General features: G+C 35.7%; 1 protein-coding gene across 14 annotated transcripts in view; it reads left to right on the top strand.

Moving 5' to 3' along the window:
* LOC149806838 (uncharacterized) overlaps nt 1–23,730 on the top strand; it is a 141,463-nt gene that overhangs the window by 32,343 nt on the left and 85,390 nt on the right. For 12 of the 14 annotated variants that reach the window (XM_089958393.1, XM_089958399.1, XM_089958386.1 and 9 more), the window contains exons 9-15: nt 863–958; nt 2,583–2,711; nt 8,234–8,259; nt 9,669–9,789; nt 15,159–15,362; nt 17,482–17,716; nt 22,476–22,637. In XM_089958393.1, the coding sequence (XP_089814519.1) occupies nt 863–958; nt 2,583–2,711; nt 8,234–8,259; nt 9,669–9,789; nt 15,159–15,362; nt 17,482–17,716; nt 22,476–22,637 (973 nt within the window). The remainder of the gene's footprint in view (nt 1–862; nt 959–2,582; nt 2,712–8,233; nt 8,260–9,668; nt 9,790–15,158; nt 15,363–17,481; nt 17,717–22,475; nt 22,638–23,730) is intronic. The other 2 variants (XM_089958342.1, XM_089958414.1) reach the window with 2 other exon arrangements.

The raw sequence follows: 23,730 nt of genomic DNA, 5'->3' as shown, positions 1-23,730 counted from the left end.
TATATCTCTGTTTCATTTTAAGTGCCTTTTAAAGTAGTTTAACAGTGTCTTTACCATTTATCTTGTAGGGTTGTTTACCTTCATTCAAAAGGGTTGATCTTAAGATGCTATCAATTTCTCTTAAATTCTTCTTCCCATTACTATTTTTATGACCCAATGTTACCTTGGTACTACATGGCAGAATTGTGCAGATGTCATGTTAAACTGTATACATCATTGCTAGCATGCATCCATCCACACACACACATTTAAATTAGAGAATTACTGTTATGTCTTGAGTATTTTATGTAGTAATTATTTGATAATTCTTTGGCTTGTGCCAGAAAACAACATTACCAATTCCAGTCAAGTGTTTATTGATTACATCTTGGCAGTTTTCAAGGTAGTAATTACTTCCCTTTTTGTTTAGAATGGTTATATTCTAGTTTGGTTCATTGAGAATACATTGGATTATCTTGAATATACTTTGGATTCGATTGGTCCTTGAAAACCTGCAAAGAACTTGAATTTCAACATGGGAAAATAATGTCTGTCAGGTTTCTTTAAAATATGCATTTTAGTTAAATGCTTGAAAGTCGGTGAATTATTAGAGGAAAGTTTGGTTTCATGTTCATAATTGTCTGAAATGGTTGCAGTCATGCTATATGGATTAATAAAAACAGAAATGAACAGTGTTTCATACCAGGAAAACAAGTTCATAAGAAAAGAGACAGAGTGAGAGTGTGTGCATGTGTAATTATACTTTGTTATGGTGTATCCATAAATCTTTGAAAAATATTACATGTTTCTTGGAAAGTTCATATAAAGACCTTGAATTGTATATTTCCAAATCTGTATGAAACGGTAACACTTCTATCTACAGCCATCCAGTAATAGATCATTTTCTGGGCAGTCAAGTGTTAGGGCCATACCTGGATCTTCAGGTTTCAACTCCTCCTTCACCAGCAGAAGATCTGAGGTAAGAGCAGAAGATAATTGTGTAATAAATATAGCAGATTTATTGACTACAACAGGATCACATAAATGTTGTTAATTTTATGTTCTTGCTTCCATTTCTTATGCCCCAAAAAATCGTTTTAGGAAATGACCCCTTGCTCTTCTAACCATTACACTCTTCACTTTAATACTATGGGTTTCAAATGCATTGTCAAGGCCAGACTGGTACAGTGAATTGTTTTGAATGTCTGCCATTACCTTGCACTATAAATTCTAATGGCTCTATTATGTGGATCACATTCTTTGAAAGATCTCTCTCAGACTAATAATGTTCCTGGGCTTGTTTAAGGTTTTTTTTTGTTTTAGCCAGGTTCACTTCTGGCATGGCCATGTGACTGTCCTGCATCATCTCTTGTGTATCAATGTATTTTAAGCCATCCGGTATCTAACAAGAACATTTTGTAAAAAAATTTGGCAAATCATTCTGGCATGATGATCTTTCCAATGTATGCAATTCCATAGTTAAATATGGGTGCCATTATTAACAATAGTAAAATCCCTTTACACCTTTTTGTCAATGACTGCTTATCACAGTTTTATCAAGTATTGGCAAGAAAACCTTTCAGATTTGTCCAGATGCTGTTGCTATGCTATCAATTATAGCCACAATTATTAAAAGTAGAAAAGCCACTTGTAAAAGCTTGAAAATCCTCTAAACGACTTTTCCTCCAGACTGCTGACCAGAATTTATTTGATCAAGCATGAAAAAAAGCATGCTGGCATAAAAATCTTTTAAAAAAGAAAAGTAATCGCATGTTAACTGACTTGGGTATACCTCAGCTACCATTGCATTTCAACTAGCAGGAATTGTGCACAGCCAAGTTTGAAAAACCCTACTACTTGATTATAATTGGATACAATTCATTAAGGAAAAAGGCATTACATCAAGTATAGTACGACAAACGGAGTTGGACTTTTGTCTGTGTAACAGCATCAGTATTGGCTGCTAACTGAGCAAGATATTCTTGATTGGTTTCTAGTTCCATGGTCAATTGACTGGGAACATCACTTAATCAAGTATTAACACTTCTACCTGTCCCTGTCATAAACATCAAGGTCAATGTTTTACACTGTACGACTGTGCCAGTGATTTGCTGCAGTTTATACTTACCACCTGTAAAAGAAATATGTGGCCAGTAGTTTGCAAGTTTTGAAACTGACATTTAAGCAGTCCAAAAACAAAATTGCATTGGCTGGGGACTACCATTTTGACCACATATGAGTTTATACTATTTCAGATTATTAAAGTGAGTAATTTTTAATTTTTTACGAAACACACTGAAGACATGCCTGGCCAGGTACAAAAAGCTAACACTATGGATCGTGGAAAGCTATAATTTTTTCACTAATAATTACCTCTAAACTCACTTTTTATAGCTGACCAACATGTAGTGGCTGAAAATGAACTAATGATGACATAGTATTGATGCTCTATATTGCTGTGAATTGGAAAGATATTTCCATGGGTACAATTGAATATGACCTTAAATTGTACTGTTTTTCAATCATGCCAAAAACAGAATACATGATGATGATAACATATAACATTACTGCAAGCAATTGTGAAATGATATATTTTCTTCAAGGTGAAGAAAGGGCCGCCCTTGAATAGGATAATGGTTCCAGAGTTTGCTACTATTAGTAAGAACAGACAAAAGACCACATCCCCAGAAGTGATGGCTAAACTGGATGCAAGAATCAGAGAAGAAAACAAGGTAAGAGTTGTTGCTTAATCTCGTTATAAAAATGCACCTTCTTTGAAAAGCTTATGATGGCAGATAGTAAAATGCAAGTGTGAGACAACATTGTCTTATGCCCCTACTGCTTGCAGCAGGGACATATTGTTTTAGTCATACCTGACGAAGAGCCAACAATTTTTTTTTACTTCTTACATATTTGGTTACTCATTGATTGCCTTTCAGAAGCAGTATTTTGTAATCTGGCAAAATTTATTTCCACTATTTTAATACCTGCTAAACATAGTGTACTTTAGACTAACTTTGGCTGATTTTTTTTAGCACGTGGTAGAAGCATTTTGGTTAGCTCTGTGCTTAGATCAAATGCAAATTCCAAAAGTACAATATCCAAAGAAATTTCAGTCACAGTGCATGAAAGGAAGATATAGGTATGCCAACATTTTCTCCATTGTGCATGTTGCAAATGCAGTTTTCACCTTAAGCTTGTCACTTTCAGAAATTCATAACTGTAGAGTGCCTCCTCACACACACACATAAGGTCTAGTTGGTCCTAATTGAAACTGATGTTGCTCAGACAACATGGCCACTGCAGCAGCCATGTGAAACATTTTGTTACTAATTCTCCTGGATGGCTGTTCATGTTGACATTGTGCTTTTACAAAATTTCTTGTGATGATTAATTGGTCATAAATGTAAATAGTTCGCATCTCTTATCCAATATGGCCTCTGTTGTGTCCATCTTGAAAATATAGTTATCTCTTCACGAAAAGTTATATGCACAAGATTTTTTTTAAACAGACGTCTCTTTATAATGGTCCTAAATTAAAATGGTGCAGATGCAAGGGTGAAAGTTCTCCATCATATGATATTTGTCTTTCAAATGTTCCCAAAGGTTGATCTTCCAAATCATGCGGGGAGGTGGGGGGTTGGGGGAGTGGTGGCAGGTGTTGAGTGGTTGGAAAGCATTTAGTAGGAAAAAAATCAATGCTTAAGGATAAAAAATTTAAACTTAAGATTTACTGTTGAGTTAGCAAACAAAAGTTTTCATGCAATATTCAGTTCACTCAAGGCTCTTTTAATGTGGTCTGGAGAATCATGAAGTTCATACTTCACTCGACAATTCAGTGCCCTCTTCAGAAACCCAAATAATAACTTAGTCATTATAATCCACTTTTATTTGATTCGTACATTTGCCTTAGTAACGATAGTAGAAAGATGGTGCTGAATTATTTGAGTGAGACATATATATATATATATATATATACACACACACACACTGATTTATATCAGACATATCCATTTGAATTTTAAGTTCAGCTCCAGAAATTTCACATTTATAAAACAATTGTGGAAAAATGCTGTTGAGATAAAGGAAGTACATTTATTTTTTCAACATTTAATGAATCAATATATGTATGCATCATATAAAGACATGATTTTTCTGTGTTTTAAAGTGGAATTCCACTTGTCTCCTGACTTGAATCATATTTTTCTTGATATAGTCCGTTTTTTATATCATCTTCAATCCAGTTTTTAAAAAATGGTCTTTCTGGTCCCATTCCGCGACGACCGTTGTAAATTATTTGTTCCATGTATTAGTTAGCACATGACTATCATAAAGAGTATTCTGATTTCGTCAAAGGTGTAAATTCATCTAATGAATCTTTGTGTAATGGAAACTGATGGCAATGGAAAGATGAATCATACTTGCAAAACATAGTGTCCCGAGTTGTTGAGAGAGACCATGACATGGAAAGTTTACATAAAGGTTTAAAAATCGTATGGAAATGGGAGTGGCTGGAGCAAAAAGTTGACAGAAATTTTGTTGGTCAGTTTATAAGAAAACTGAATGCTGGAGGACTGGCATTTTGTGACCTCAGCAAGAAAGATCTGAATTACGGTAATCTCAGGATCATACAGCCTAGATGCAACAGCACCTACAAAAGAAGCTGCATATGGAAAAATTGAAGCTCAGAAGGCATCTGGAAAAAGTGCAATTATTTACTGTAAGAAGAAAGATTTCTTGCATGAGAGAACAGATGTAGCCCTCTTAGAATATGCACACTGCATGTCACCAATACAAGCACCAGCCTGACAGGAAAAAAGGCTCTCATTGAGAAGGAAAAAAAGCAATTGCACACTGAGCCAAAAGAGTCGGTGGTGACAAAAAGGAAGGCTTAAGAAATCTTTGCCAAAGCTGCAAAAGGAGCTCAACTGGCATATCAACAGGTTGTGTTCATTGGAGAAAGATTATTTGTATATAGTTGATGTACTTTGGTGTTTATTTTACAGATTTGTTATGAAAAGAGAGAAGTATAACATATTTGCTGCAAAAATTGAGAAATTAATGAGACTTAATTAAGATATAAACACTGACATGCACATGAAATAACTTCAGCATCAATATTATTGGAAAACAAGGTCATGTGACTAAATATTGTGAAATTATTTAAGTCAGATTGAACATTTTCAGTAAGTTTATTAGTTTTTCAAATGATGTTTTGGGTTTATTTTTTTATGATAATAAGTTGTACCTGGAGCAGATTTGTTATGAGTGTAAAATGCATTTTCAGTTGGGGCCTTTGGACCGCTGGATCTCCCCCCCCCCCCCATCAGGGGCACTGCCCCAGACCTGCCAACTATTATGATTTTGCCCTACGTCTTATGAAAATAACCCCTTAAAATATGGATTTACTAGTAAAAACTACAAAAAAATTGTCGTTATTGAAAAATCCAGATAATTGGTTCATCCATGTTTTATTTTGATCTGGGTTTCATCTTTGAATTAGTAAAATTAGTCAGGGAACCAGACTAACTTTACAGCAGCACCCCAGATGCTTTAAACTGCACCTATTTGTTTATGTGAGGCATCTACATGATCAAATGGTTGATTATAGAATTTTTAAAAATGGCATCCAGAAAGCAATGTTTGTTTCAGACAAAAGGGAAAAGATGCTTCTAGAAAAGTTTTAATAATCAACACAGAAGAATAAAAAGAAGTATTCAGATTCTTGTGAATAGAAGCTGGAAAGGACACTGTTACGTTTATTGAACATCATGTGCCAATTTGAGTATTTCTTGTGGTGGGAGATATGATTGCCATCATCATGTGAAATTGAAATGAATTTCCAAGAATTATGTCAAGTTGAGAGATAGCAACAAGCCATTGAGCTGCATAAGGTTTGGAACTCGAGTTTGTGTAACTGTACTAGTGGTAAATAAAGTCTATGCGTACTTTACAAACTTTCAGTTGATCATAATCTTTATTGTCGATGCGTCAAACTTTTGTTTACATTTTCTATGTTTACAATAGGAGTTATTGATATTTTGTTACACCTTACTGAAAACTGGTAAATCTTGTGGAGAAAAAAATCAACTGCCTTACTGAGATGGACTCCTAAGGGTTGGCAGGTCTGCTGCCCCTCGAGACCCTCTTGGGGGAGGACCCCCAAACTCCCCTTACAATTTTTTCCACTTTTTTTGGGGGGGGGACCAAGATATGTTCTGTGTATTAAAGAATCAGAACCTCTGAATTTTCATTTACAATTTTCATGCAAAATTATAGTGTCACAATTACTTCATATTTTTATGGGGGGGGGGGGGCAGTGTTGCACCTCTTTAGCCCAACCAGGGCTTTGTCCTGGACCTACAGGGAGGCAAAAGTTTTTTCCCCCAATTTTCATCGATGCTGATGAAATGATGGCCACCAAGGTGATGATGGTGAAAATCTTATTGCTACTCATCTAAAATGGAAAGTAGTTTTGACATGGGGTTTTCATCCGAATAGTTTTTCCATGTGTTGTTGATATGGATTGAAAATAATGCCAATTAACCCTCAATATGGCCATTATGTTGGTCTTGAAAATAATTTGATTTCTGCTCCTTCCAACTGGATTGTTTATCAACATAGGTTTTTCATCCTCACTAGCCATGGTTCCGATGTGTTAACCCTATCTACAGCTTGGCAGATCTATCAGATATTTGAGTGCCTTGACATGGAAACATATAATGGATATCATGAGTTGTCTCCCATATTATGTAATATCACCCAGCCAGTAGTGTGTAACAGCAGTACATTGTTACTTTGCAATAGCAGATTGGGGCTTGTTATCAGCAAGATCTTGGATGAGTTCTATAATTAGTGAGTTCCTTGTATAATTATAAAGTAATCTTGCATCCTATTGGCTGATCTTGTGACAACTCTGGAGGTGTTATTTAGTGATTACATCATAAACTATGTTCCATTTGCTTCACAACCGCTACACATCAAAATGAATATTGATGGGTCTTATCTGCAGCAACAATATTTAAACACACCAGTATAATAAAATCTTCAAGAAAGTAAGATCTTTAGAAACATGATAAAATGTAGCACAGTTCAATTGATGGCCACTATCAGACCAAAAATTAGAGTCATTGGAGACATGGATAGGATTTGTGATCCATTTACATCCGACTGTATAATATTCCAAAACACTGGAAAAATCTCTTGTGCAGTATTGTGCTACGAAAAATAACTGTTTATCTGCAATGTAGAAAGCAATGTGTTTTCTAATTGAAATGAAATTCAGAAGCATATTCTAGTCATTTCCTTGTTTATACCCCTATTTAAAACATTGTTTTCAATAATTATGTTTATCTGCTGTTTTAACTGAATCCTGGCTGCAAGACAGTGTATCATTGGAAACCTGTATGCCGCAATAATAGGTCTTGTTTATACAATTTTCACATGACCTAACATTTGACAACACCGGCGACAAAGGGTTATATAAACCTCTCACTGACAAAATAAAGTAATTGGACAAATGTATGAACCATAACAATTTCCTTGAGTTACAATAGTAATGAAATCGGTAAGGGACCGGGGAGGGGGACTAGAGGATAGCCTCCACATCCTTTCAGTGATCACTTTCTAATATTAATGAGGTGATCTTGCATCAGATTGGCTGATCTTACTGCCACTCTAAAATCCATTGGATTGAATTTGGAATAAAGGTTTTTATCTTCATGATCTTGGGCAATATCTAGAGCAGATAGCATCCATACTTATGAATAAGGAGATCAGATCGGCTGAGGTTGTTGCCACTCCTGAAGCGATTTATTTGATCAAGCTTCAAATATAGGCTACATTGCTGAGATGCCTTGCGTCTGATTGGCTGAACTTGTTGTCTCTTAAGATGTAGAGGTTAAATTTCACATCTGATCTTGAAGACATCAGTTATAAAAAAGAGACTGCACATTATTTATGCCATTGCCTTTGGACAGATTTCTGTTTTGATGCAGTAAAATATGTAAAATCACATGATATATAAGGTTTGGGATGCATTTTATTTTGTGTGTTCTTATAATACTTGGTAAGCCTGCTTTATTGAAATGGTCAAGTGTTTAATCAGGTAAGCAATATCCAGTATTTTATTTTGACTAGATTCACTTCATCATGGAGAAAGTGTGGCATATTGGTGGTGGGTTGTATATTTACATGAGCAAATTGCTCACTATTCCTCTATTATTATTATTATTAATTTTCTTCTTGTTTTCAGGCTCGTACAGTTGAAGTCAACTCATGGTAAGTCATTCTTGTTAACTTGCAGATACTAGTAACCAATTCCAAGTTAAGCATGTCCTATTTAACTGATGAATAATTTGCAAACTTGCAGGCCATCAATGGTTCATATGAGAATAAATAAAGTTGTCTATTTTTGTATTCCTGTCACATGCTGTGATGTTTTCCTTCCCTCAATCTATCTACTGATTTGTCTGTGCATTTTGTTCCCCATTTCATTTTTGCACAAAACTTGAGTTCTTCGTGGTCTACTGTTACTAGGCAATAAATAGCCTGCATTTGGGGCTGGGATGAGACCTGTCAATTTTAGGGTCAAAAGATCACTTGTCCAAGGTAACTTGACCTGAAGGAAGTTCCATAAAATAACTTCACCTCTGTACGGGACAAAGCTTGCATTTGAGCTAAGAAGTACCTGTTGATCTGGGGTTAAGGTCTGTTACAGTGACTCTATGAAGAAAAACTGAACAATATTTTGTTCTTTATCACAAATGTTGACCAAACTTTATGGATGGCTTCCATTTGAGATGACATTTCATTTTGGTCTAAAAGGGTCAGTGGTGAAGATCTTGAAAGAAGGAAAAATAATTTCCACATGACTTCTTAATTTTGCATGACATGGTTTCACTAATATTTGTTGATCGACTGCATTTGAAATGAGGAAGATAGCTTATTGATTTTGTGTTTTAGAAAGAGATAAATGGTGAAGGTCAGGGGGACTTCTAGATGGAAATTGGTTTTTACAAAATAGTTAAATAATGCTGTGCCATAGACCAAGACGGGTCTTTGTACAGGGCTTGATTAAGACTAGAACATGGCACATATTGATCCAGGAATTAATAGATCAAAAGTCAAGGTCACAAGGACATAAAGAAGAAGAATGGGTCCTGCAGAATAAATAGATTTCTATACCTTATTCCTCTACAAAGTTTTGTGGCTGTCTTGATTTAAAATGAGGAAGACACCAGTTGATAAGGTCAAGCATTGTTCCAGAGAAAGTGGGATTTATACAAAGCAACTGTATTGCTACTATTCACCACAAATACCATTGATCTGTCTGAAATAGGTAACTGATGATTGTTGATTTGATGACCATTTATTGTGAGGGCCCTTCTAAAATCTTGAGTGCTTAGAAAGAAACGTTGATGATTGGAATATGCATAGTTTTTGAAATTCACAACATTTATGGGAACAAGAGAGATGATGTAGTATCTAAATGATATATAAACAGATGTTACCAATACATTTGAAAAGAATATTTGACTTAATTATTCCATCAGTACTTAAAAGAATACTGCTGACTTCATGAGCTGTGCCTATGAAAAATCTGTCTTTGCAAACAACTTAAAATCAAAGCCACCTGTCATATAGAGACTTTGTACATTAGACTCGAACATTGGCATTTCTGATTTTAGGAGCATTTCCCACCAGGACACTGTGGCAGTGAAAGACCTGCCCACAGGAGCCTCAAGTGGAAAGATGAAAAGAGAAAAAAGCTATCACAAGCCTGCAAAGAAGCCGGAACAGGATGATATGGTATATTTGTCAACATGCCACCTTTGGAGTTGTCCTTTTTCTTTTTTTTTTTGTGATAGTGGGTAGGGGGGAAAGAATTAATGTCCTGCCTCATTGTACATGCATAATATCATATAGCCCTTTTCTGTCAGTTTATTGTTGATGTGTTGTGAGGTAAGCACAAGATAATAGAAAGTAAGAAAATATATTGACCCAGATCTGGTTTTAATGACATTTCCTGCTATTAGATAATGTTAATGTAAATTTAACCAACTAAACATGTTGTGGGCTTTCGCAAACCACACCAGAAATGATGGTGGTTGGTTGATGGTAACACCCCAGATTTTTGGTTGAATTATGGCTTTTTAGACATAAGTTATACATCAGTGTAAAGCTGTAATCCTGCTCATATGGCTTGAAAAACTACTCTTTCACTTCCATGACACTTCAGATTTCCTTACAGATCATCTTGATAATACACCCTTAAAATACACCCTGTACGAAATCTGCAAAAAATTGAATAGGGTATATAAGCCTGGCCAACATCAAACCATTGATGAAGATTTGTGTATATTATACAATTCATATTAAATATAACAGATTTACAACAGACTAACAAACACAAAAATGATACAAACTGAACAGATAGAGAGCATAGGAGGAAAAGGTGTATATATGTGTGTATGTTTGTATTGTCTTTTATCCTTGCAATAAATAGATTTAAATAGATTTTAAAAGATACACAAAACCAGTACATTTGTAGTCGTGATTGTTCATTCATGAAGTATGAAGCATTCATATATTCATAATGCATGCACGCACTTCACAGCTCCAATTTTCTGTTTATAAAGTATGAGTACCTAACTCATGAAAATCGGAAATCAAGTGAAAGGGTAAAATCTTTCAATTGTGTTCTTTAATTAAGCAACTTCAACTAAAATTTGCAACTGAAGAAATATGTAACTTTTTTATTATATAGAATAGTTACCTTCTAAGTTATTGATCCAGTTGAAAGTGTAGATTGTAATTTCACAAACAGATCAATTAAATGATTTATCAGGAAGGTAACGATATTTACCGGTGGGGGGCAGGGTGATCTAAGGCGCTCGCCTATACAGATCACCGACTTCTTACCTCTTTCTCTGAGTTCAGGTCTGAGGCTTGGCCCGTGTGGGTGTATAAAAAGCTTACCAGTAGCTTCCTGTAAGTTGGCAGTTCTTCCTGGGATTTTTCAGTTCTTCTTCAACCAGATATACTGCCACCATGTGCTGAAAAAGGGTGTTAAACCCAAAACAATGATTTACGGGTACGATCGCTTTTATGGGATAACACATGTCAGACAGTACCTTCCATCAAACTGAATCAATTTGGCCTGAAAGTATCGATGCATTTTGACAGTTTATTGGGTTTTTATTATTTTGAGCTTTATCAGGAACTTGTAGATCAAGTCAGTTAAAACAAGAAGAATCATGGCTGTTGAGTTGTCCAGAGGTTAACAACTTTTTCACATCTATCCAATTGGTTCAAAGCTTATTGAGACAAGGTATCTTCACTTGTGGCATTATCAGAAAGAATTAGAAAGGCTTAACTGATGAGGTGAAACATCCATCTTTATTGAGAATAAAAACAAGTTTCTTTGGACTGTAAAATGTCAAGAGGCTTTTGACAAGTTAAAAGCCATACTTAAAAGTGCGCCAGTTTTTACAGCTCCAAATTTCAGCCAATCATTTAAGCTGTCTGTTGATGCAAGTGATGTTGGGGTTGGAGCAGTTTTGATTCAAGAAGATGAAAATGGTATTGATCAACCAGTGTGCTATTTTTCTAAGAAATTAAAAAAGCATTAAAAGAAATTAGTCAACCATCGAGAAGGAATGTTTGTCTTTGATAGTGGCATTACAACATTTTGAAGTTTACCTTAGTTCAGCTTCTTCTTTGATTAGTTTTTTAGTGACCACAACCCTCTTACTTTCATCGGCAAGATGAAAAATACAAATCAAAGACTACTAAGGTGGAGTTTGTTGTAACTGGAATATAATCTTGACATCAGGCACATCAAGGGAAAAGCTAATTTAATAGCAGATGCACTTTGCCATGTACAACAATGTATTATTTCAAGTACACTGTGTAATTTATAAGATTTTTTTTAAACCTCCTGTATAATTAGTCTGTGGTAAAAAGAAAGCTTAATCATATAAATCTTTCATTTTCTTTATGGGGGGGGGGGAAGTGCTATGTATATTTGATTTAATTTATATCTGATTTAATTGTTTGTAATTTTAAAAATCTTTCTATTTTTTAATTTCATTGTATGTCAAAATAATGTTGTTCTGTTTGCTAGGAACTCGAATAGTTTGACCATGACTGTTCATTTTTGTAAACATATAGCAGGCCAGGTTTGTCATATTCTACTCTTCTCAAGTACATCAGCCAAACTCCTTACAGACAATTCAGCTTAATAATAATAGTAACAGGTAAGCTGTACTGACACAGAAATGTAGTTTTTTGGGGGAGTAAAACTAATTTTAATTATGTAATACTTTGCATTGGATGCCTTTCTTCCACCCCACACTGATGTCCTTCCTTAGGTATCATCCTGAGTGGAATGAGGAAGCTCTGGAGCATGTGTTGATGATGTAGATCATACTGGGTCAATACACACATTCTAAGAAATTTCTAGAACAGTGAGTTGTGCATCTAGTACAGTCAAGGTCTTTCCATTGAGAAAGATTAATAGTTAATAATAATTATAATATTCACAGGTAAATATTACATAATTAAAATTAATTTTTCTCACCCCAAATTATGTTTTTCATAAAGTAATTATGGTATTTAATGTATAGCTTATATATTTTGTGCCCAAATTTGGCTGTCATTGCCACTTGCATTAGCAATAATTATGCTTATTTCTCTTGGGGGTGGGTGGTTGTTGTTGTGGGGTTTAATGCCATTTTGCAGCACACAATAGGCTATACATGGTGGCCAGTATTAATGGTGGAGGAAGAACCCAGGAAACCCCCAGCTTCCTCACATACCAACATTGGCCGAATTTAAGACTCAAACCCACGCAGACAGAGGTGAGACGGCAGTGAGCCATAATGGAGAGTGCTTTAGACCACTTGGCGACACAGGATCTGGGGTGGGGTGGGGATGTCATATATTATAATTTGGGTTATAGTGTATACAGCTTGGCTTTTCATCAGATGTGTATCTATCAGAACATTGTGCCTTGGTCATTTTCACTTCCAGGACTGAAGAGAAGCTGTCAACCTAATTTTTTTAATACATTTTATATGTTTAGTACTTCATTCGTTGCACTTGGAAGCTGGTACTGTCTAGTCTGGCAAAGTTTATTTCCCTATTTTAATAACTGCTAATGATAGTGTACTTTGGAGTAATTGAAGTTGAATTTTCAAAGATGGGAGTAGTTGTTTTTATTAGTTGTGTGCAATTAGCTGAGTACAATTTCCACAAGTACAATATCTGAAGAAATTTCAGCCGGGGTACATGAAAGTAACAGAGGTAGGCCAACATTCTCACCATTGTGCATGTTGCGAATCAAACAACTGCACCTTGAACCTGACAGTCTCTCAGAAGTTCATAATATCTGTAGAGCTCCACCCATATCATTTGACAAATGTGAGCTTGTTAAATGATGTTAGTATTTAGCAAGGTGACTTGCGTAATGTCCATGTGGACTGACTCAGAATTTTAACTTGTGTGCAGTTTCAAAATTGGAGAAACTTTAAAGTCTCCTGAATCGTCTTCAGAGACTGCTATGATTGGTTGAGACAAAGGCTGTATTTTTGATGTAACAAGGTATCTGATTGAACCAGTTTTTTTTAACTGTATCCAGTCAGATATCGGAGTGGCAGGTACCATTTTGTCTAGTGATCTGTGCTAAGTGTCTTTGTGGCATGAAGTGGATCATTGATCCTTGGCTAGCAAAGATCAGCCTCTGGATGAGGACGTTAAAGCTGTGTATTTCAGCTCACTACCCAATCTGGCCTTAAGTATTTTTCCCTTTCATGGCTGAATAAATACAGAGGTGCCAGCCCATATAATTTTGCAGCAAGAATGACCCTTAAAATATGGACCTGAGGAATAAAATCAAAACAGAAATATGATTGTTGCAGTTAAATCCGGATAATTGGCCCATCCACATTTGATTTGGATCCTGGTTTCAGATTAGATTTAATGGAGTTGTAGTCTCTAAACTAGACAAACTTTACAGGATACATCAAATGCTTTCAACTGCAAAATGTCTGCATGGTCAAGCTGTTTCTTACAGAATTTTCAGTAAATGGCATCATACATGTTCAAGACCAGAACTAATAGGAATATTCAAATTCTTGGGGAAAAGAGCTGGTATGGCACCATTTGGCATTTATTGGATATGTTCATTTGAAAATTTCTCACTGTGGGTGATATGATTGCTGTCATCATGTGAAATTGGTTTAAGCTGAGAGATGGCAACAAATCATTGAGCTTCATAGGGTATGAAACTGTGGTTTGTGTAAATTGTGTTGGAGGTAATTGAGGTCTAATTGCACTTTTTAGTTGAACATAATGTTTACCATGCATCAGTTTAGAATATAAAATCCAGGCTTGTTAAATGCATGTTTTCCAACTTTACAATAGCAGTACATGATATTTTGTGCTTACTAAAATCTAGTCTTGAGGATTAAAAAAATAAACTTCTTTACTGAAAGAGTCTTGTTAGGGTTGGCAGGTCTGTAAATAGGTTCCACTCTGTAAAGAGTATAATGAATTCTTTGGCAGTCACATTGGCATCTGTGTGTGTGTCTCGCCATGCATCTCTATACCCTAGATTAACCTCTTAATTAAACTCCTTTTATTTCAATCCCATTTCATTCTCCCTCTTCAGATATTTGGAATATAGCCGGGAGAAGGGATGAACAGGCAGGTGTTTTAAACTGATTTGTGTGTGTGTGTATACATTTTTAATCTGTTATTTAGTATAGAATTTTATTTAACTCCTGTCCATTAGCATATTCTTGGAAGCTGCATTAGCTCAGTTGGTAGGGTTTCATGTTTGCTATCCCTGCCCAGTAGTTCATAAATTTTTCATCACTAGAGGAATGGATTTCTTTGTCCATGCATGCATGGGTTTAGTCACTTGTATACTGGTGCATGCACATTACTTACATGGTACCTGTTCGGTAACACATTCGTAAAAACTTTCAGTGTTAGTATTTAAAAGGTTTTTAGGGATCAGCGACTGTTTTAGAACTGACTTGTCTCTTGGATGCAGGTATTTTGGGAATGGAGTGAATGAAGCAAACAGGTGTGGATAGCGTTTTATTTCATTTGTTGGGAAGGCTGTTTTAGTTAGTAATATGCCATTAAAATTATTTTTCTTTTGTTTGCAGCTGAGTATTCCAGATTTAAAAACAGATTTCACACTGCCATTGAAAGAGTTGCCGAAATTCCAATTTACACCTACCATTAGTGGTTCAAAGGCTTTAGGTAGAAATTTGCAGAAGGAAAAGCTCTCACCAAAGTTTACATTCTCTTCTCCCATGAAGGAAGTGCAACCTGTTGAAGAAATACACTCTGCTTCATCTATCAGATCTGTAAGTATCATGAAATTAAAAATAACTTTTGTGCAAGAAGGAAAAAATACAACCTTTTGTGAGTTTATACAGTCTCAGTGAACTTAATTCTACAAATTTATCTGTGGCTTATTGTAAGATACGTTGTTTCATCACAGTAAATAGCATCTCCAGGATCCTCTTCAGCTTGTACAAATAGGTACATCTGACTGGCTAAGGTGGCCACAGTTGCTAATTTGGATGAGCCTTGGACAAGCGTCACATGTTCAGAGTGCACCAAGGTCAGACCAGGTTGGTTGCATCATTGAGTAACTGACAAAGGCACAGACCTGGTACTGAAAATCATTCAGAAAATGAGGATTCACAAATACAAATTGATTCTGATAACTCCTCTGAGAGGCATGCATCCTGGGTGAGTCATCTGCTACATATAGCAACAAATCCTCCAGAGATCCAACTTGCTCAAATAACTATGGCCACAGGTGTTAAATCCCTTCCTGGACAGGCTACACATTTATGCTAGGTTACTGTAAGGAGATCCCCTTGAATTTGAGCCTTATGTTGAGCTTGAAAGTCCTCCACTTTCATAGTATTGGAGGGAAAGTGGTGGGATTTTAAGGACTGGTTTAAGGTCAACATTTTAATTCCATTCAATGCCTCAATCTTGAAGGAGGCTAATGTTTGTTCTTTTAGGATTTTTAAGGATAAAAAGGCAGCTACACTTTTTATCAATGGCTACCAACCTATGATCTCATTCAGGCATCATGCTTGAGCTGGCATTGATTACAGTAAAAATTTGTCAGTCTGTTAGCCCGCTTTGACTTTTCTAGGCTAAATTCTACACACTCTGCTGCCCGAATAGCTGAGTGAGTTTGAACCTTTATTGGTTCTTGCACCCAAACTATCTCCAGTTAAGATCAGATGGTTTATTTGTTCTAATTGCACAATCAGGTTTGATAGCAAAGAAAGGGTTGACATCAGCAGGTAATCAAGAAATAGCGAATCTGGATAAAGAGGATTTAACTGATTGTTGCATCATGTTAGTAACTTGTTTGACATACTTTGAGATATCAGAAACTCAGATGTGCCTCATGCATGCCTTGGTGCAGTCATTTACTAGCTTTTATCTGCACGATCTTGCTTTACAAGACAAAAATTTAATCTGGTAGGTTTCATGGATGCAGCCCAGGCCATTGCCAGACCAATTTTAGCTGGCACAACCATACTAGGGCATACTATATTACTTTTCTTGGATTTGCCTGGAATTTTTACTTGATACTAGAAGTCTTGGAGCAAAAAAGTCATCACTACTTTGTTTTCTTTCACTTAGCCATTGCTGTGGTCATGACTTAACGTAATGATGTTTTTGTGTCAGGAATGTCTTGTATTCTCATTTAGGGAATGGAGTTTGTCTCTCTAAGCGTTATCATGATAGAGGTAGGGTGCTAGGCATTGCCTCCTATTACTTATTCTCCTGAAATTAATGTGATCATAGTTTGTAGTCAAAGGAGAAAGCAGAAAGCAAATTGGTTTTAGTGAATTCTGTTTCTGTGAGAATACTTACTTGATCACATTACTGTTAAACCCTCTGCATCTACCAGGAAATAACGAGCATCCATGTAGATGCTAAAACTAAGTAAACGGCCCACTTTGTGGTGGTCAGAAAGGGTAATGAGTAAGACTTCCTTCCCTTTGTCTACCAGTTACATAGACAGGAACGACAATTGCTCATTTGTCATGATTTTAGAGGTAGCAAAGCTTGGTTCCTAACTTTCAAAAAATAAAATACGCTTGTTCTAGTGTACCATCAGGTTGATCTTGACATTAAAATACTAGTAAAAGTACAAGACCTAATACAAAAACATTTTTGAAATAAAAATTATAGTTATTTTTAAACAGTTTATTTTATGGTGAAATGCACAAAGGCCACAAAGTCATACTTGAAGGCAGGTCTTGTATGCAAGATTTTAAGACTTTTTGTAAATAAATGAAAAAAGTATTGTTGCTGTTCCTAATAAAAGTAAAATGTAAAATTGAATGTCTTTACATTAGTAATTTGAAAAAGATAGGCTAGTTCAAGGTTACTACTTATTTGTTGATGCCAGATGAGAAAAAAATATTTGTCTGTTCTTTTCCTTAGCAGGAGTTTAAGTTCAGCTCACCAATCAAAGTAGATGAAGAAAAGAAATCTGCTCCCAGTTTCAACTTTGTCACCATCACATCCTCATCCGGTACATCATTCTCTACATCTGGGTGCTCATTTGGTGTGGCAGTCTCCAAACCATCTGTTGCCTCCAGCACTGAGCAGGGACTGATATTGAAATCACCCTTATCCGACACTGCTCCTAGAGTAAAAGAACCACCTAAATCCAGTGGTAAGTCACATGACCACTTTGCCAAGGAATTTGCATTTTATGAAAAGAATGCTGATATAATTTTTTGGAAGCATACCTCCACTTAAAGGTTCCCTCTGATATTTCAGCAGCTATTGTTTCCAGGTGGATTGTCCCCACTATCAAGAAAGTTTATCAGTCACTCATTGGTACATTTTGGACCTATTTGAATATCCACATTGGCAGTCTCGCATTCCCCATACCTTCAGTTCTTGGTTCATGAGAGCAAATACATTTTCTCATTAGGCCCTGTATTTTGTGTATGGATATGGTAAACTTTGAAGTTTATCTGGCATTGAAAGAAAAGCATTGTTCTAATTTCCCATGCCATCTAGTGAACTGACCTTTTAGTCAGAACAGGTCTTGTACAAAATTCAATATGGTGATACCCTTTTTAAAACACTCTTCACAAGAATCATAGAAGTGACGTGTGTGTTACAAAATAGGGAGCCCTAAATGGGGGATATTCCAGTGAGGATGCATCCTTAGAGTGTATTAAAGCACAAAAATAGAGTATTGAGCTATGTGCAGTCACATCATAATTGGAGTGCCTCACTGCACAAGAATAGAGTATTTAGCTAAAATTAGTTCTCGTGTAGCATAAAATAAAAAAATAAAAAATGTACACATTTAATGGGATCCATATCACAAGAAGGGCAGTAGTATGAATATATAAATTGGCATGTTTCATAGACTGGGAAAATATGTGTAATGAAAACTTCAGAAACAAATATTAGAACATCCAATTCCTGATTGGAGACTGGGATTCGACATGTAGAACAAATTACAGATCAGGTCAGTTGAATATTGGACACTTATACTTGTGCCTACCTCCTACATAGCTGCCAACCCTCATGAATTTGGTGTGAATTTCACGACTTTTTCAGCGATTCATAAATTCACGCCGCAAGCCAAAAATTCACGAATTCTCCAATCCTCATTTATTTTAAATCTTTAATAAAATAACCGATTTCCCGTTAAGCGCTAGTCATGATATTTGCAGTTGCCGAAACAGTCCAGTATTGCTGGTTGCAATATTAGTAGATCTGCAGCAGATTAGTACAGTTGGCCCGGTAGCAAGCATTTTAGCCAACTTTAATCTATATGTATAAGAGTAGTTTTACAAATGCTTTTGAGAGAAACTGGGGCCTTACCGGAATTTTGCTCCACGCATGCGTCACCAACACTGGCTTGAGTTACCATTCAGCATTGCATGTAAGATCTTGAAAATGTCTTCACCACCAAGGAAAAAGAAGTGTATTACTCAAAAAGTGAAGTTTAATTGGAATATCAAAAATTGGCCATGCATTCTGCCATTAAACATTGATATTCATCATGCTTTTAGCACTCAGTGTGCCATTGCAGAGATGATGTGAGGAAGCATGTTGGTTGCAGAAAAGCTCTGGAATATTTTAAACCATCAGCGGAAGACATGCAGGCTACCAATGCTGAAGCATTATTTGTGAGTTTTCTTGTCGAACACAATCTACCTTTATCAGCTGGAGACCATGCTAAACATTTGTTCTGACAAATGTTCCCGGACTCGAAAATCGCTTCCAAATTTTCCTGTGGAAGAACCAGAAGTGCTGCAGCTCCTGTGCATTCCTTACAGCAACAGTGACAGCAATTTTAGTCACCAAGATCAACCAGCAGGCAAGAAGTCTGAACTGTTTAGAAAACAAATTTACGATCAATCAGTTGAGGAAGTTCAAGTCTGCTACAGTATCATGTCTTGATAAATAAATATTTCTGCATATATGTAGTGTTTTATTTTTACATTGCGAACTTGATATAGTGTAGTATTGACAGTCAGAGTGGATGGAGTTACTGTCATGGTATTTTTCACGAATTCATAACCAAATTCACAACTTTTTATCCCTATTTTCACTAATTGTGAGCCTGGAAGGTTGGCAGCTGTACTCCTAAAAGGTGAATATCAAGCCAAGTGCATGTGTTTTGAGTGTTGACTGACACATACTTGTTGAGTGTATTGCTTTACATCCTGTGGGAGCTTTATGATAATGTTCGACCAGAGAAAATCTTGGATCTGAGGGAATAATGTTTATACAATAAAGTTTGACCTTATATTTTATGGATGTGATGTTTTTACCATTAGTTTTTTAAATTTTATATGAATTTTACAAAGTTTCATGTAATTACTTTTTTTAGAATCTTTTTATCATATACCTTGGGTTCATATTTTTTTTGTGAAGATTTCATCTTAGGATTTATTTTGAATTTCTGTATTTACATTTTTAGACATTATTCATTTGCAAATATACACATTTTGCTTGATAACTTGCATGCATCTGTGTCCATGAATATTGACTGACAAAGGTGAGGGAGCAAGATATTGAGTTAGATTCAAATTATGGTTTACAGTCTGGAGACAAGGGGTGTTAGGTACTAGTAACGTTCGATACAAAAAAATTTTAATCTTTGGCCTTGAGATTGTTTTATGCAAATATTCAAGTATTGGATTCCGTATTTACAATTAGATACGAAGAAGTGAATAAAAACTAATGACAGACTTTTCATAAAGTTGACATGCAGTACTCGCAGATTCAAGCATCTGTTGGGGGGGATGTTGCTTGCAGGTTTCACTGATGCATCAGAATTACAATCTCCATCATCCTACACATACTGATCTAATGAAGTTTCAAATAAATATAGATATTAAGACTGGTAAAGTCGATTGAAATCAACGAATTGATGACAGACTTATCAGTAGAGTTAGAATTGTTTCCCTTTCAAGGTTAAAACATTTGCTATCCATAGTAATAAAAAAACTGATGAAATCAAGCTTTATAGCAAGAAGTACACTCTTAAACAGCTGGAAATAAATACATCAATATGTTTGCAGTGGTTAATTCCTCAAAATAGCAATTTTTAATATTCATGGATAGAATATGACAGTGACCAAGTGCAAGCCTGTATTGTTTGTACATATAAAAACAAATCAGCATTTGGCAGTTGTATAGTCTCAAAACACTGGATCCAAATCAGTGGGGAAAAAATGTACCCACAAAATAGAATAAAATACAACAATGTGCATTTTTTCAAATGTATCACTGCAATGGTTGAAGAACAATCCTCAGATAAGGCTAAGCATCAATTTAGGAGTTATCTGCAGATTGCAAGTTCAACAAGATATGAGGCTTACTCTACACATGTGATGTTTGCGTTTGTATTGCAGTTGGCTGAGAGAATTGCTCTGTTAATTGGCTTGTGTTTTCATGCCAGAGGACAAATAAATGTCGAGTCATCAAAATAAATCCAGCATAACTGCTGATTTAGAACTTAAGTAGGTTCTCATGGAAACTTTAGCATGTATTTCAGTGACAATCAGCTGATTATTTTCATGTTTTAATAGAGGGCATGTCACATTTATAATGGAGTCAAACCAAATTAAAAAATAAAAATAAAGAAAGAATCTTACTTGTCACAACTTTTTAAAAATATTTATTAGTTTGTGCCACCAGTTGGTTTTTCTAAGCATTGATTGATATTTCATGGTATATTATGTTATGTGGAAAATATTTGTTGTAGTCAAAGCGAACATGCAATTTGAATTAAAATTGTAAAATTTCATTATTCTGATTCCACCAATACACAATAACCACCATTCTCAAGGTTAAAACGAGTTATATTTCAAGTTTTCATTTACCAAAGTTTTCATTTACCAAATTGGATCGGGGCCCCGAGTGGCCGAGTGGTCTAAAGCGCTCTCCATTATGGATCACTGCCATCTCACCTCTGTCTGCATGGGTTCGAGTCTCGGATTTGGCTAATGTGGTTATGTGAGAAAGCTTGCCAGTAGCTTCTCGTGGGTTGGTGGTTCTTTCCGGGGTTTTCCGGGTTCTTCCTCCACCATTAATCTTGTCCGCCATGTATAGCCTATCATGCGCTGAAAAATGGCGTTAAACCCTACAACAGCAACAACCAAATTGGATTCTGATTTTAACTATTAATCAAATAGCTTATTTGTTTGCAATGTCTAATAATAACAGCTAGGATCCACACATCTGCACAAGTGAGTTTGCAAATTTTGAAGCTGAACTGAGGCAAGAATAGTATTGTGCTGACATACTTGTATGCTCAGTGACACATTCTAGATTACATTGATAAGCCAATTGATGATGTTGCAGTTACTCTGGTCTCAAAAGGAGAGCATGGTGCTGAGGCTCTGAAAGTAGGCACATTCATAACCATGTAAACATGGTTACAAATCCACAGAATAATGACGGTTTAACTATGGATCTAATGTGTTAAATTCATACAGGAACAGTTTGATTTTTTGGATATATCCATTCTTTCGTTTATGTTTCTTGTATCATTGCTAACTTGTATCTTTTCAGTATTTGGTAGCAAAATCCCTGTGTTCAGGATGTTCTATTTTTCTTCCTACAACTTTAAAATCCCACAAATATCTTAATTTTTTTTAATTTCAACACTGAAAGTCTTGCAAAAACTTTCATATATATATTTCATATATATATATATATTACAGAATTTAACATCTTTGGCTCTTTTACTTTGTGCTTCATGTTTATTTTTCTTGGGAAGAGTTTATCTCCTAAAAATTCTGTGTGGATTTCTGACTTTTGCATTTGGGACATTTTGTTTTCCTATATGTGTTGATTCATATAACTTTTTTGAGGGCAAGTTCATGCTGATAGTATTTGAAATCTCTTGTCACCTGCATAACTTGCTTTCCCATGCTCTTTATGTCTCCTCTTAGTTCATCACATAAAAGTGATATCAACAGACCCATATCATGGTGTTTCCCGAAACATGAAGAAAGGGAGCAATGTGCACGAAGTCTTTAAATGGAGCACATGTCCCTTACAGCCAGCTACCCAGCTGAGGAATGGCAGTGTTAAGGAAATCCTGGGAAAGACAGGTACAAAGCTTCAGACAGAAAAACATTTAACTGTGTAGCTAATATTTTAGTTGTGAGCCTGTTTCATTTGTATAAGGGGCTTTTTGATCTGTCCATTTTAACATTTATGTCACTTTTATGAGCATTAGCTCATATCTTTCAATATTTACTACTTCTTGACAGATTAAGAATGACTCCTTTTCCAGTACTGTCTCCTCCTGTTTCATTACATAACAAAATCTTCAAACTGTCTCTGAAAGATTAGGAAGAAAACTTTCCAAAATGTCCTTAAATTTGACAACCAGTCAGTAGCTAGAATAATGTTGGGACCTGACTTGTTCATGCAATTTGTACTGTTGGCTGCTTTTTCTAGTTGGTAGTAGTGGTAATGCAAGTACAGAGAAAACAGCCAGAAATGCTCTGATGTCATCCATTTCTGACTAAAAGATTCCGTATACAGATTTTCTGGTAAGCATTATATAAATCTGCAGGTTCTGTATACTTGGCAAAACATGTAAAATGAAAACTGTACAAACAAGCTGCAGAATATTGATTTCATTGGAGAGCGGTATTCTTTAGACACAATGTGCTGTTGTGCCAATTTCAAATAGGATACATACCTGACTCCTTCATTTCTTCTGAGGGATGTGCATACTTTGGTACTGTGAACTAGCAGTGGGACACATTCTTATGATGTGTATTGCCTTCTTCTCTGTGATGAGGCGTGTTTTTTTTATGTGAATTCAGTAAAGGAACTTTATGATGTACCACCAGAGACAATCTTGGGCCTTTTTTTTAAAGGAGAATACAGTTTTATGCAGCAAATTTTGACCCAGAGTTTGAAGGATTTAATATTTATTATTTTCGAGCTTGGCCAATATGGGTATGCTATGTGAGAATGCTTCCCAGTAACTTCCCATTGGTAAGTTTGGAAGAGCACCTACAAAAGAAGCTGCATATGGAAAAATTGAAGCTCAGAAGGCATCTGGAAAATGTGCAATTAATTACCATAAGAAGAAAGAGTTCTTGCATGAGAGAACAGATGTAACCCTTTGTCAGAATATACACATTGCGTGTTGCCAATACAAGCACCTGCTTGAAAGGAAAAAGGATC

The sequence above is a fragment of the Sinohyriopsis cumingii genome, chromosome 1 (genome assembly GCF_028554795.1).
Source record: "Sinohyriopsis cumingii isolate HCF-2022 chromosome 1, ASM2855479v2, whole genome shotgun sequence".
Taxonomy (NCBI): Eukaryota; Metazoa; Mollusca; class Bivalvia; order Unionida; family Unionidae; genus Sinohyriopsis; species Sinohyriopsis cumingii.
The sequence above is the reverse complement of the archived record's forward strand: the minus strand, read 5'-3'. Positions and strand labels throughout refer to the sequence as shown.